The sequence below is a fragment of the Tursiops truncatus genome, chromosome 5 (genome assembly GCF_011762595.2).
Source record: "Tursiops truncatus isolate mTurTru1 chromosome 5, mTurTru1.mat.Y, whole genome shotgun sequence".
NCBI lineage: Eukaryota > Metazoa > Chordata > Mammalia > Artiodactyla > Delphinidae > Tursiops > Tursiops truncatus.
In genome coordinates, this window is record NC_047038.1 from 73,341,432 (window position 1) to 73,355,716 (window position 14,285).

General features: G+C 37.2%; 1 protein-coding gene across 5 annotated transcripts in view; it reads right to left on the reverse strand.

Moving 5' to 3' along the window:
• Positions 1 to 14,061, reverse strand: part of CHIC2 (cysteine rich hydrophobic domain 2) — a 47,729-nt gene extending 33,668 nt beyond the window's left edge. Inside the window, exon 1 of one of the 5 annotated variants that reach the window (XM_073805245.1) lies at positions 13,598 to 14,054. In XM_073805245.1, coding sequence (XP_073661346.1) covers positions 13,598 to 13,716 — 119 coding nt within the window. In that variant the 5' untranslated portion in view covers positions 13,717 to 14,054. Of the gene's footprint in view, positions 1 to 13,597 lie in introns of all 5 variants that reach the window. The other 4 variants (XM_073805247.1, XM_004318665.3, XM_073805246.1 and 1 more) reach the window with 4 other exon arrangements.
• Positions 14,062 to 14,285: the final 224 nt, after the last annotated feature.

Below are 14,285 nucleotides of genomic sequence, written 5' to 3' on the forward strand. Positions count from 1 at the left end.
GCATAAACAAGCTCCCTGAAACTTTATTCACAATAGAGAAGAATAAAATAATGGGAATGTTAAGTAAATTACAGTATCTCAGCATAATAGAATATTAGACAACTATTAAAAATGAAGTTTGCAAACTAATAACATGGAAAGTACATATAATATACTGTTAAATAAAAAGAAAATACAAAAACATACATGTAACATATGATCTAGAATGTAAAGGAAAAAAACTTACAAAATGAAAGACCTTTCAAGGGCACAATTTGATAGTATGTAAAAAGAGTCTTAAAAAAAGTTCATACCTTTTGACCTAATAATTCTACTTCTAGAAATGTATTAGAAGAAAATAATTACAGTGGCACAGATATGTTCACAAATAATCAAGTATTCTGCAGTGCTATTTTGGTGAGGGAGTATTAAAGACATTTTGTTTCATTTGTTGTTTCTTAAAATAGGATCTGTTTTTCAGCAGATGTACAGTAATTGCTACGCAAACACATTTTATAATATACGATAACACCAATATAATTTTTTTTCTACTTGAATCTTTTATTTGGCATTAACTAGGTATGTTATCATAAGTAAACAAGTTTGGGGTTCACTAATCAATAGCTTTCCTGAATGCATTTCAACCTTTTCTATAGTTCTAGTCTACATAATCCCCAGACCTTTTTTTTAACTTCGATTTTTAATTTTTCTGTGTTCCTTGTATCTCCTCATATTAATGTCTCTTAGAATTCACTAATGCATTGTTATTTTGAATTTTGTCTTTTAAATACAGAAGTACAAGAACCTGATTTCTTCAACTTTGTTTTGTGCTATGTTTATTTTCCTTGTTTCTGAGTTGCAGTGCTATTTTTACCAGTGAAGGTTTTAAAACAATTGAAAGACTAAAACTGTATGAAATTAATTATGATATACCAATTTGAAAGATACTACACAGCTCAAAACCATGTACACTAGAGAGTAGCCTGTTACTCTGCGTGCCTGACTAGGAGCTCCCTAAGCTCTGGTGAATTAGACCACAAACAGGCATCTGCTTTAAGAACAGCTAATTCCTGGGCTGGCTAGCAGCATATGGGATGGCAGGGCCTACCCAACTTGGACAACATTAACTAACTCAATCTGACCCTCTTTCTTGAGGTATCTGAATAAGAGACTGGTAACATGAAGCTTAAGCGGAAGCAGAGATACAGTAAAGTCATGTAAGTAGAGGTTAAAAAGAATTTTTAAAAAAAAGAATAAGCTGAAGCCAACAGTAAGCAGAAACTATGAGACAGAGGCAAAAAGGAATCTGCCAGTTCACAACTGCAACAGCAGAAGCTAGAACTGAAAGAAGGTAAGTCGCTGTGACAGACCACTAGACCAAAGGACACTTGCTGCTGAGAAAAATGACAGAATAACTTCATCACCAGAGCTGCACTCAATTATCCAAAATAATAATATTCCAGTCTCCTTGAAGTCTGGCTATACAATGGCAAAGTTTCCTGTCTTCTTACAAAAAACGTGCACTGCTTAAGGCCCCCTGGGTGGTTCTGTTCTTTGAAATCTAACAGAGCCTAATGTTTCAGACTATGTAAGAACCTGTAATAAATTGGCAAATGTTCCCAATATGTTAAATGAAAAATGCAGAGTACAAAATACTTTATAAGTATGGTCTCAATTTTTAATAAAAATATTTATATATACATAGAAAAACAGAAAAAGTTTATCCATCAAAATATTAATAGTGGCTAACCCTAGGCAAAAATATTATGGGTGACATTTCATTTTCATAATTTCATGTTTTCCAAATTTTCAATAATTACATATATTAGTATTTTAAACTAAACAAAATATTTTAATAAGGACTAGGAACAAACACACCAAAATATTAAATGACCTTTTCCTCTTGGTGATTATAGATGGTTTATTTTCTGCTTCACTGGGAAGTACTACTTTCCAATTTTTAATAATCTTTATGTTTTTCATTATAATTAGAAAAAGCATTAAACCTGAAGAAAAAGTAGATGATTAAAGGAGTTTTGTTTTTACTTTTAACTCAGCCTAAGGAAATATATGTGCAATTGACATGTCTAGATTTCAAGATAATTCTACTAGTTTTTAAGTATATTTTAGAGTATATTTTAAGGATTTTTAAAGTATATTTAAATACATATTAAGTATACTGTAAAGAATTTTAAAATTAAATAGAAAAAAATAATTCCTAATTCCACAACAGAATCTCAGAATCTGAGAGCTAGAAAGGACCACAACTATCATTTAGTCCAAACATTTAATTTTACAGATGAAGAAATTGATGCATAAAAGGCAAACAGCTTGGGTCTCATAGCTAATTAATATGTAGGATCTAGGCTAGAGCCTTATTTTCCTGAACCCAAGCCCGGGGCAATTTCTACTACAGGACAATGCCTCTAATAACTTTCTCTGTAAGCATAGAAAATGTTTATCTCCTTGAACTGGAAACTCTAAATTGAGAAAATATTTGAGAATTGGAGGGAAAAAACTTTTTCCATCAAACAGAAATTATAAAACTAACACATAACAAATGTTAAAATTCTCATACGGATCTAGGGGAAAAAATCTGTTTTTGAGCTTTTCACATTTGTATCTAAAATCCCAAAATGTATAGGATTTTGTTATAAGTGTTTCTGTTGATGAATAATATAGAGAATGCTTAAGTTTGTTGCTCTGGTTCAATAAAATAAAAGCAATTAAGTAAACAATACCCTGGAGCCAGACTGCCTTGATAGAAATCTTGATACTGCCTTTTCTAGATGTGTCACTTTGATCAAGTTTACCTTTTCTGAGCCTCAGTTTCCCTATTTATATACCAGGGATAATAATCACCCCTAACTCATTAAATGAGTTCATATACATAAAGCACCAACAGTGCACAGTATAAACTCTGTATGTTTAACTGCTTTCATTATTATAAAACAATGTAAATGTATGCTTACTTTTTATTATGGTTATCATCCTTCTGATAAAGTTGACAATATTATCATTTAATGTCCACTATAGATAATGCTAAATTAGAGAATGTCCAGATCTCGATGACTTCACAAATATCCTCTTCAAATAGCTTAGCAAATAGAATAGCCGATGATAAAACTGGCTACTGTTAACTGTCAAAGATATTCCAACTTTCTGCCAACCTCGTCAAGGTCAGGAGTAATGTGGAGGAAACAGGGTACATAGAGAGGTGCTGGGTTCAGGAAAGCCAGGCAAAATTGAACAGTTGTAGCCATCATGGACAAGCATGAGGCCAGGAATCCAGGCAGGTGAGACAAAGTTTGAAAGCACAAAGTTGTTACTGTGGTGAAAATATAAGAGCAACACAATGGAGAGACAGAATGCCTGAATTCTAACCCTGGTTCAGGTATGAACTAGGTATATTATCTCAACAAAGCAAATCTACCTTTTGGTTTTATTTGCCTCGGGTAAGACAACATGCTTCTCAGGGTCATTTATGGCCCAAAAGTCAAATGCAGTCTCAAAGTTTTTAAGAAAAAAAAAAAAGGCAATATTTTCTGGGTTCACATTTTATAGGTGGAACAGCTGCTGTAAAAAAGCAAGAAAGTTTTAAACATTTATTCTTGTCAAAAAAGTTTGAGAGTTTTCCTCTTTGCAAGAGAAAGTTGTCTAAAGTTTGTACTCTACCAAGCCTGGCTCACCTCACGTTCTGACAGAGGAAGAACTATGAAAAAAGAGAAAGCACAGAGTAAGAGGAAGTAGAGGAGTTTTAATTTTAAGTAGAAAGTAGGGTAGGATGCATTAAGATAATTGTGAAAGATCTGAAGGTGAAGGAGTTAGCCATTTGGGTATCTGGAGGGGAATATTCCAGAAAGTGGAACCAGCCAGTGCAAAGCCCTAACCAGAAGTGTGCCTAGAATAACTCGGGGAATGGAAAGGAGGCTTGTGTGCCTAGACTGGGGTAAACAAGTGAAAGAATGGTAGAAGGCAGAGAAATGGGCCAGATCAGGTAGGGTCTTACAGGCCATTAAAAGGAACTTTAGTTCTGAAGATGGGGAGCTTCAGGGAGTCTTGATACAGAAAAGAGACGTGATCTGACTTATGTTTTAAAAGAATCACTGTGGCAGATGTACCAAAGAGACCGTAAAGGTTGAGAGGCAAAGGTGGGAGCAGGGGGAAGAAAAGTATTGAGTACAAGGCAGAAGAGAGAAAATGATAATTCACACCAGCAGTACAGATGGTAAAAAGTGGTCAGAGTTTGGATATATTTTGAAGACGGAGCCAAGAGATTGATTTCTTGACAGATTAGAGGCAGTGAAAGAGAAACGGGGACATCAAGAATGTGTCACAGATTTTTTAGTCTAAGCAAATAGGATGCCAGGTCTGTCATCAACTGAAAATGGGAAGGCTGCACTTGAAGCTGATTTGGGGGGAAGATTATAAATTCAGTTTTGGATATTTTGAACTCTGAGACACTTGACCTGTACAAATCTATAGACTAAGAGAATTTTATCTTCCTGTCGATATGACAACACATATGAAATAGAAATTTCAGATTCAACCTGAACACATGGGTTATGCAAATGGCAAGTGAAGACAACACTTATTTCCTAATGCTGAACTCTGAGCTCAATGGAATCAGCTTTTTCGCTATTTTGGGAGATGAAGCCATAACCATAGAAGAAATTAACAGATTTCAAAGCATAAAAATCACGCTTTAAATTCATCTGGCTGCCTTAATACACATCTGAATATCAATGTGGCTCATGGAAGGATAGAACTGAAAGTGTACTATATTTACCCAGAAGATACAGAACCCCTGGAGTTGGAGACATATATATGTCTCATAATATAACTCTAAAAATTTTAACTGTGTGACCAAATTCTATACATTTGGGTTCAACCAGCTCTGTGAGAGTATAATCTCATTCATAAACTAGTGAAATCAAAAATTTATTTAAATCATGTATTACAATCAGTCTATCATAACCTCATAATTATACACAGTTCTATAATATTCTAGCATTAGAATTTTACTAAGTTTCAATTATTAAGGTATTTTCAAGTATTAAGAGACGATTACATATAAAGCAATAAAGTTATGTAAATGTATACTGATTAAACTTCATGGTATTAACGTCTGATGATTTAGAGATTCAACTAATCCAACTCAACTACTTTACATTACCTGTACCAGACCAAGGAAAAAAGACCTTATATATCTAATTTATATATATTGTAGAATATTCTTCATATTTATATAAATACTATGAGCAATACAATAAATTATGTTCATTTAAGAAATAATATATAGTTGAATTGGTTTATAGTACAGACTACCAACATATCAATTTCAAGTAACATTTATAATTGAATAGTTTAGAAAGGGCAGAGAAAGAAGGCTGGATACACAGGAACTCCTTCACTGCACTAATCAAGGACTCCATTGTAATTATCAATACAATGCAAGATCAAAGAGAATAAAACAAGGTGCTCTTGCAGGAAGCAGACAGACAGACAAATAGAGATACACATAAACATTCACTTCTTATCAATCAAAAGAACAAAGGTAAGTTAACACAAAGTCCAACCAACTCTACCCTAAGTAAACTTCACTTACTAGATGTAGGATGGAAAAGAGCTCAAGAAGAAGAAAATCATTTTTCCAGATCTTTGAGAAAATTTCAATCCTTATGTAGACAATTCAGTTTTAAGTGTAAACATGTAAAAAGCATAGTGTTTTCCTCCTAATGAACAGATCATTGTCAAACATCACACATCTTGTAGCTAAAGGGTACAAAGGTCCTCACTTCAAAATCCACGATCTTGTGGGAAAGCCCCTCTCCACTTCTGCCACATGCTGTTCTCTTGGCATACTAGCTGCCATGTGGCAGCAGAACAGGAAATGTAGGTATGTCATCAAGACAGTCTCCAGTCAACAGTAAGGGCAGCCACAGTTCTTTGACCTCACCCTCCACAAAGCCAAAACAAAAACCAAAAACAAAACAAAAAATACCACAATTGGGGAATGAGATGGCAAAAGTGGCCAATGCGAGTTCTGCCATACCTCATAGGAAAGTTGCTAAATTTGATGGTTTACAGTTAGAACTGAAATACCTCCTTTATCTAAAGTCCATCACCCTAGACCAGGCCACTATCATTTCATCTTTACTGTTCCAAGAGCTCCTAACTACTCTTCCTAGTTTCACTCTAATCTCTCTGCAATCCTTTCTGGCCCCTACCTGAGCTCGCCAATCTCATTTCAAGGCACTATCTCCTTTGTTTCCTACATTCTAGCCACAATACAGTAGTATTCTTTCAGTTCCTCAGGGAAGCTGAACTTATTTTGCTGTTCTCCAGACTTGCAGTGCTCTTCACAGGACTCTTTCACCCTTCCTAAATGTTTCCTTCTCAGAGGGGTTCTCCCTAATCACATTATTTTCTATCAGAGACTCTAATGGTCTCCTTCACAACAATTTTCTCAGACATAATTTGTCTATTAGTTGTAAGCTCCAGGAGGGCAGAGGAACTATGCATGTTTCATTCGTAACTATATACCCAGAGACTCACATGACATTTAGCATAAAATTTAATAAATACTTGTTAAATTACTTATCAGGAAACCTCAATAAGACAGTTGATAATGATTAGTCAAAAATACTCTGAGCAAACAAGTATCTTAAAACCCAAGTATTAAAATTCAAGCATCTAAGTCTAGCACTCAGAACCAACTTCTCTTACTTCACACATAGCTCTAATAAGGTTGGTTGTCTCATTTCCAACCTACAGCTGATCAATTAGAAAGAAAAGAAGAATGTAAACAGAAAGTAAAATCTCTCACATGTGAAATTCAAAAGAAAGTGCCATTCAGAGAAGATCCTCAAACCCCAAAATACCTCAACAGCCTCGAAGAACATCACTGTGTACCAATCTGTTAGTATCTTCTTTTGATTAAATGTTTCCCCTACTCAATCAGATAATTCTGATTTATGCTCAGGATCTTGCTTTAAAGCAGGAAAGCATATGTCACATTTCAGACTGATTTCCAAGAAAACAGTAAAGATTAACCAAAAAATATGCATGAAGGGATAAATATCAAAATATACGGTAATCATTTGCTGAATGCCTACTATGGGTCCAGGTAATCAGATAAATTATTTCTGACTGTCACACCTAATCTCTGAGGTAGATATCCCTTTTGCAGATGAGAAAACTAAAGTTCAGAAAGGTTAATGGTTACAGTTAGGAAGTTTCTGAGAACTGAAATCAATCTGCCTGACATCCAAGACCACACTCTTTCCACAGTACCATCTATTGTTTTCCAAATGCATCTGATATAAGAATCACCCAAGGTCTTATTAAAAATAAAAATTCCTAGTCTTCCCCTAAAGATTCTGATTGGGGATGTCTTGGGTAAGAACTCGAAATGTATATTTTTTAAAATGTCCTTAGTGATTCTGATGATTAGGCAAGTTTAAAAAATATTGTACTGGGATTAAGCTAGACTGCATGAACACGGAAACACTGGTATAAGATCTGATTTTACAAGTGGATTCTGAAACAAATTATGAAAAGTCACCAACAAATCTTACACAGAAGATACTGGAGTAAGGATACCTAACAGCATCTGTTGCTGTTATATTTTAAAGCTTAATTTTATCGTGAATGAAATCTTAAGTAGCTTTATAACAGATTTGAAAGCTAAGCCAGACATAGATACTAGAGAGACTTAAAAGATTCCCTTCTGAGTATATAGTTAGTCTAATATCCTAGGTGTTTAACCTGCTAGGAAAATAAACTCAAGTTGGAATTCAAGAGCAGCTCTCATATAACATTATTATTTAGAGTAATGTTATTTAGAATAATAATATTTAGTATTTGATTATTTACCATCATAAATAATTTCATATCATTTACGTCCCACCATTTAGTTCCTATATTCCACTTAGCTAGACACATAAAATCTTAAGTACTGGTTAATTTCACATCTGTTGGCAGGCAGAAATTCCACATTGAACTGTTTGGACTGGAATATCATGTGAATTTCAAATTCAAATACAGTAAAATTTTGAAACTTCAGTTTACTACCATATTTCTCATTTCTTCAAGAAAGTTTACCCATTGAGAATTTTTGGCAGTTAATCCAGTTAAAACATTTAGCATTTTTTTTCCTTCATATTATCAGAGATACATTCAATGCTATGTTCTAAATCAAACTAATTTCCTCTCAAATTATACGGAGTAAGAAAATTCTCTGGGAAAAAAATATCTACTTTAGGTGACAATTTCCTCACATTCACCAAACTTTGTTTTTTAAGAAAAGACATCAGCCTGCCCTGTGAATCATGTGGAGCAAATAGAAGCCCAGACTTGGGCATCAACCCCTATCCTTCTCTGCCTTTGGTATCCTGGCTTCTCAATTCCCTGGCATTCTTATTTTATTGTTATTTTAAAATGATAGGTATATGACATGGGAATTAATTTCCTTTTATTCCTATTTACATTGCTAGTATTTTCTTCCTCTCCTCTTAGGCAATCAATTAAATGTATTTAACATGCATCTTTTCATTTGTATGTGTTTTTACAAAAATGAATATGGTTGTGCATGGATTTTTAATAAACGAATATATACATTACAACAAAAAAAAAGAGAAGCCAGAGAATTTCCTGGCGGTCCAGTGGTTAAGACTCTGTGCTTTCACTGCCGAGGGCACGGGTTCAATCCCTGGTCAGGGAACTAAGCTCCTGCAAGCCGCACAGCACGGCCAATAAATAAATCAATGAAATAAGACTGGCCACTTATCTTATAAATGTGATTTCATAAGAGTTCTATTGTAAAATATTGTTTGCCTTCATTGGTAGGTACAGAAAAAAAAAAAAAAAACAGTTATTCCTTTGACAATTCTAATAAGATCCAAAGATGTATGCAATCACCTCATTTATTTAGAGAACATTTCAGGACCTATAACATTCCAGACACTATATGAAGCAATGGAGAAATAAAAACCAAGAAGCATAATTCCTGCCCTCAAAGAACTATCCAGTTTTGTGCAGAAATATCAATAAGATCTTCAAAAATCTCCAAACAAAAAATTTAATCTTTAAAAATGGAATTATGTCGGGTGGAAGAGAGGAGGTGGGAGTTATAAAGTTTAAAACAAACTGTTAAACTAAAGTGAATCTGTTATTTGGGCAAATCATATTCAGGTCTCTTGTTGCTAACCACAGCATCTAGAAGCAGTCTTGGTCCAATACATTTCAAGACAATTTTTTTTTAACTCTACCATCTGAAAGGTCAGTATACACTAAAGTGTTCCTGTGATGTCTCCTATGCAAAGATCCTATTGTATCCCAAGTGTTCCCATATTTTTTCAAGTCACATTTCTAAATCTTTCAATTTTCACAGCTTAACTGAGATGAAGACAAAGAGAATGATGTCCCACAGCCATTGATAAAAACTGGTAAAGGATGAGGAATTATTTGTGGACATGACAGGAAGATTATACCTCAGAAGAAAGTACCCGAAGACACAATAATTTAGTGAAATTAGAAACAAACCCCAGTAAAATAAGTTGGCTCTATGACTGGGCTTATTTTAGAAGTCAAAGATTATACATGCCCTATGAAAGCTCCAGGTTTGATTCTGATATGGGAGGGCATGAAATGAGACAGGAACTAATGTCAGTTATAATGATAGTTTAGATAGGAAATACTGGCCTAAAACCAGTTTTAAATTCTAATTTTTATATTAACACATCACTATCATCATTGTAAAAAATTAAACTCTTCAACAAATGATCATTATATTTTACACAAATTTATTCTAAGGGGCAAAGAACACCATAATTTAAAAATATTAACAAATTTGGCCAATACCACCTAATAAGTTAATCAGTTTTTTCCCCTCATCTTCATTACATAATAATACACACACACACACACACACACACACACATACACACACACACACACACACACACACACACACACACAGGAAATCTACTTTTAATTGAAGTGGGAGTTCAAGCCTTTTAAATTACATGTACATAAACATTATGCAATAACAGGAACTTATCATTTCCCTCTCTTCCTTCAAATGCCACTTTCCTCAAAATATGCTTCTGCACAAGATTTCTTCCTGTTGGAGCTGCCACCCTGTTTCATATTGCTACATGCAAATCCAAAAATGAAGGAAATTATTATACTCATCTAGAAGAATATCAAGAAAGAATACTGATCTTAATGGAGGTACACAGTTTAAGCCTGATTTGGGGTCAACATGAAAATATTTTATTAGAAACTACATTAAAGCAGGCTTCGTTTAGGCAAATTATACATTTTAAATACTTATGTTCCCAAAATCTGATTATGCCACAAAACTAACCAAGACCTGCCTGTGTAGTAGAAAATGGAAGGTGACTTAATTTCTCACGTCACTATAATGACGTGCCAAATTACATCATATGAGAATATAGTGATGTCTAAAATGAGAGTAATAGTATAATACGATGTAGTAAATCATAGGGGGAGAAAAGAGTAGAAATATTCAACTATAAGCGTCTACTCAAAAGTGAAATCTGTGAAAAACACATATGGATGGATCTATATCTTTTCAGATTGATCTGTATTACAGATGATTCTATACATTACACTATAATTGCCTTTCAAGGGAAAAGGGCTCTGAACAGTTCCTTAGTTTAAATAAATGGGTAGGGGGTAGGGCAGCTGCAGTGATAAGCTTAACCAGTCTTATTATAACTATTTTAATAGCTCTTCCCATTTATACTTAAGATTTTTTTTTTGATGTGGACAATTTTTCAAGTCTTTATTGAATTTGTTACAATATTGCTTCTATTTTATATTTTGGTTTTTTGGCCGCAAGGCATATGGGATCTTAGCTCCCCAACCAGGGATCGAACCCACACCCCCTGCATTGGAAGGCGAAGTCTTAACCACTGGACCGCCAGAGAAGTCCCCACATTTGTACTTAAAGGCAAGAAAAACTGAATATGCTCAACAGGTATAGCAACCCATAAACACCAATTTCAGAAACCTTTATAGGTGTTAACTGGGTTCCTACTGGCATAGTAAGCCTGTGAATTATGTATGACAGAGTCATGTAAAAAAAGTTTTGCATTAGTTACTATATTTATATATGGCACCACAAAACAGGATTAGGTTTTCAATGCAGAAAGATTCTTATTAATCCTCACTGAAATATTTCACACAATAATTTAACCTCATACAAATTGTCTAGAAATGGAAAAACAAGACTAAAGTGAATCACTATTAGGTTTGAAAACGGCAGTTCGGATTGCTTAGTACTGTGCTTTACTCCTATGTTTCTCAAAGTGGAACACTGTGTGTGTGAATGATAATAAAGGCTAATATCTATTGAGCACATTACCATACAATGTGATGAATTCTTTGCATGTATTTTCTCAATTAATCCTTAATAATTTTAACAGTGAGGGACTATAACTATCCCCATCTTAAATGAAGAGTCTTAGATATAAATAATTTACCCAAAAAGTGGCAGAGGATAGATCTGAACCCAGAGCCTGGAACCAAGGTAACAGGAAAGAAAGAGAAGTTGCTGAGGGAGATCGCAGAAAAATTAACTCCCCTCGTAGAAAGGCATACTGTTTACTGGTGGCATATAGTTCCTCTTATACTCTGGAATAATGGTTTTCAATCCTGGGTACATATTTGAATCACCTGTGGAACTTTTTAAACAAGCTATGCAAGCCTGGGACACTCACTTAGATAACTGGCTTTCAACTGGGGCAAAGACACGGCTTTTTTTTTTTTTAAAGCTCCCCAGGTGATTCTAATGGGCAACTAACGTTGAGAACCACCACTAATTCTCTCCACTCTGTTAACCTCTCTAAGCAGCCAACTAAAATCAAATTTGCTAATCACCTATTTGGTTCTGAGCACTTCGCCTATTATATTTTCCACCATGCCCAAGAAAGTACTTAGCTTTTCTTTCCCTTAAACAGAGGAAACATTATAACTATAGTTGCACCTTTTTAAATAAAATATTGCCAGCTTTTTTTTTGACAAGAGGAATGTAAGGGGCAGGGTGGGCAGACAACATGATAAAGTTTGAAAACTCTTCTTTAAGCACTCCTCAGGTTTAAAAGAATGTAAAAAGGTCCTAATAGTCAAACAAAACTTAAATGGCAGGCTCTGAAGACTTAAAAATTTCTGTGATATGTGTTAAAAAAAGATTTAATATCCCACTATATTTGGTTACATGTCTTAATTCTGCTGGTGATAACAGTTAAAATACTAAGTAACTGTTATTGTGGTGATAAATTCCATTGTCTTCTCATGGCACTGTGACAGCACTTAGGCAGCGTTTTCACCCTGGTTAAGTCACCTGAATATAAACTAACAGGTGCTAAAGAAATCAAAGCATTACATAAGCACACCCAAACAACAATATGGCTGATCACATCATGTATTGAGAAATGCAAGGGTTTTGCTGACGGTCTTATATGAAAAGTCTTACTGTTTCACTGAAAGTTATTCACTGCAAGACCCACTCACCCTAAACCAAAAATATAATGAAAAGTGTTCCAGGCAGTCTCAGACTTGCTGGCCCTTTTATTTTACTAAAAAGGTGAAGTGGGGAGATATCTGACAAGCATGAAGTTTGACCTAGGATTTGAACAGAGATCTAAAATGAAAAACAGTAGAAATACTTCAAGTTGTACAAAACTCTGGACTTCTCAGAGAAACATTACAAAACTTCCTGCTTCCGGACAGCTCATTATTTGGTTCAAGTCTTCACATTCCTTTATTAGTCATGACCTTTCAGAAAGCTCTCCTTCCTTATTGTTTGAATAATATTGCGCTTTTAAAATGTTGCCAGTTGGACTTACAGGAACCCTTATCAAATGAAGAAGCCATCCCAGAGTTCATGCCCAAAGGAGGGACTTAGATTACTGAGAACCCTCAGTAACCTGAGCGGTGTGTGCCCATCACATAGATTTTTTTTTTTAATTATGTGTAAGCATACATCGTTCTGCATCTTAAATATATATGTTCATCTATACTTTTTATCATATACAATTACAGGAACTTGCACTAGTTCCGCAGAAACTGACTCTGCAAGAAACTGGGAAGACCTGTGGGTGTGTGAAATACACAAGGACAGGGAACCACTCATTACCGATCGTCACTGGGGTCTCACCCGGCCCACATCTGGCCTCTGAGCCATATGTCACTAGGCTCAAAGGCACAGACGAGGAGACAGAAGCACAGGGTAACTGGATGAGAAAACAGGGGGAGACACCTCAGAAATGCGTATTTCCACCCCAAAGCTGAAGGGGTGGCCGGAAGGGCAGACCCTGAAGAATAACCTTCCTTCTGGGATCCGTCAAGGCGCCCAGGCCCGAAGGGCCTACTAAGAGGGGTGCGGGGGAAGGGAGGGCAGCGTCTGTCCCCACTTCAGAGACCGAAACCAATGAAAATAAAGCAAGTTTTCACTTCCTGGTCGCCTACTCCTCCCGCAGGCCTCCGACACCAGACGCACACCGGGGCGAGAGGGCCCCCGCGGAGTAAGGGGCCCGCCCCAGCCCTGCACCTCCCGGCCTCACCCTCGCCCTCCTCCGGGCCTTACACGGTGACGTGACCGGAGCCGCGGACCACCACCGGGTCCGGCGAGTACTTGAGCAGCTGCTCCTCCAAGGCCCGCTCCTCGTCCTCCTCCTCCTCATAGATCTCGTCGAAATCCGCCATCCTGAGCCTCCGAGGCCCCCTGCCCGAAGGGGCCTGTCCAGGGGCTGAGGCCGGGATACGGGCTGGCAAGGCGGCGGAGGCTGAAGGGAGTCGCTGCCGCGGGCTCCGAGGCCGCGGAGTTCACTCCGGGCTGTCTCGGCGTCGGCTACAGAGGAGATGGGGTCCCGGCCGTCGCCGCCGCCATTACCGTCAGCAATAACAACAACACAATGTCAACATCCGCCCAAGAGCCGACACCTCCACCAGCGCCGCCGCCGCCACCGCCTCCGCCGCCGTCGCCGCCGCCTCAGCAGCAACTCAGGCAACCACAGCAACAGCCTGCGCCTCCTGCAGCGGGAGCACCGGGCTACGGCATCGCGAGACTTCCCGGGAGGGCGGGCGGGCGAACGGGCGCGCGAGCACGCGGGCTGGATGGCGGGAGCGCGCACGTGAGGCCTCGCTAGCTCCCCCAGGTCGCTTTCGTTCCTCCACTTCCACTCGCCGACGGCTCCTCGGACGCGCGCTCCCGCAGGCGCGGCACCGCTCCCCAGCAGAGGGGTCGCGGACCCACAGAGGGGAGTGTCTCTGGG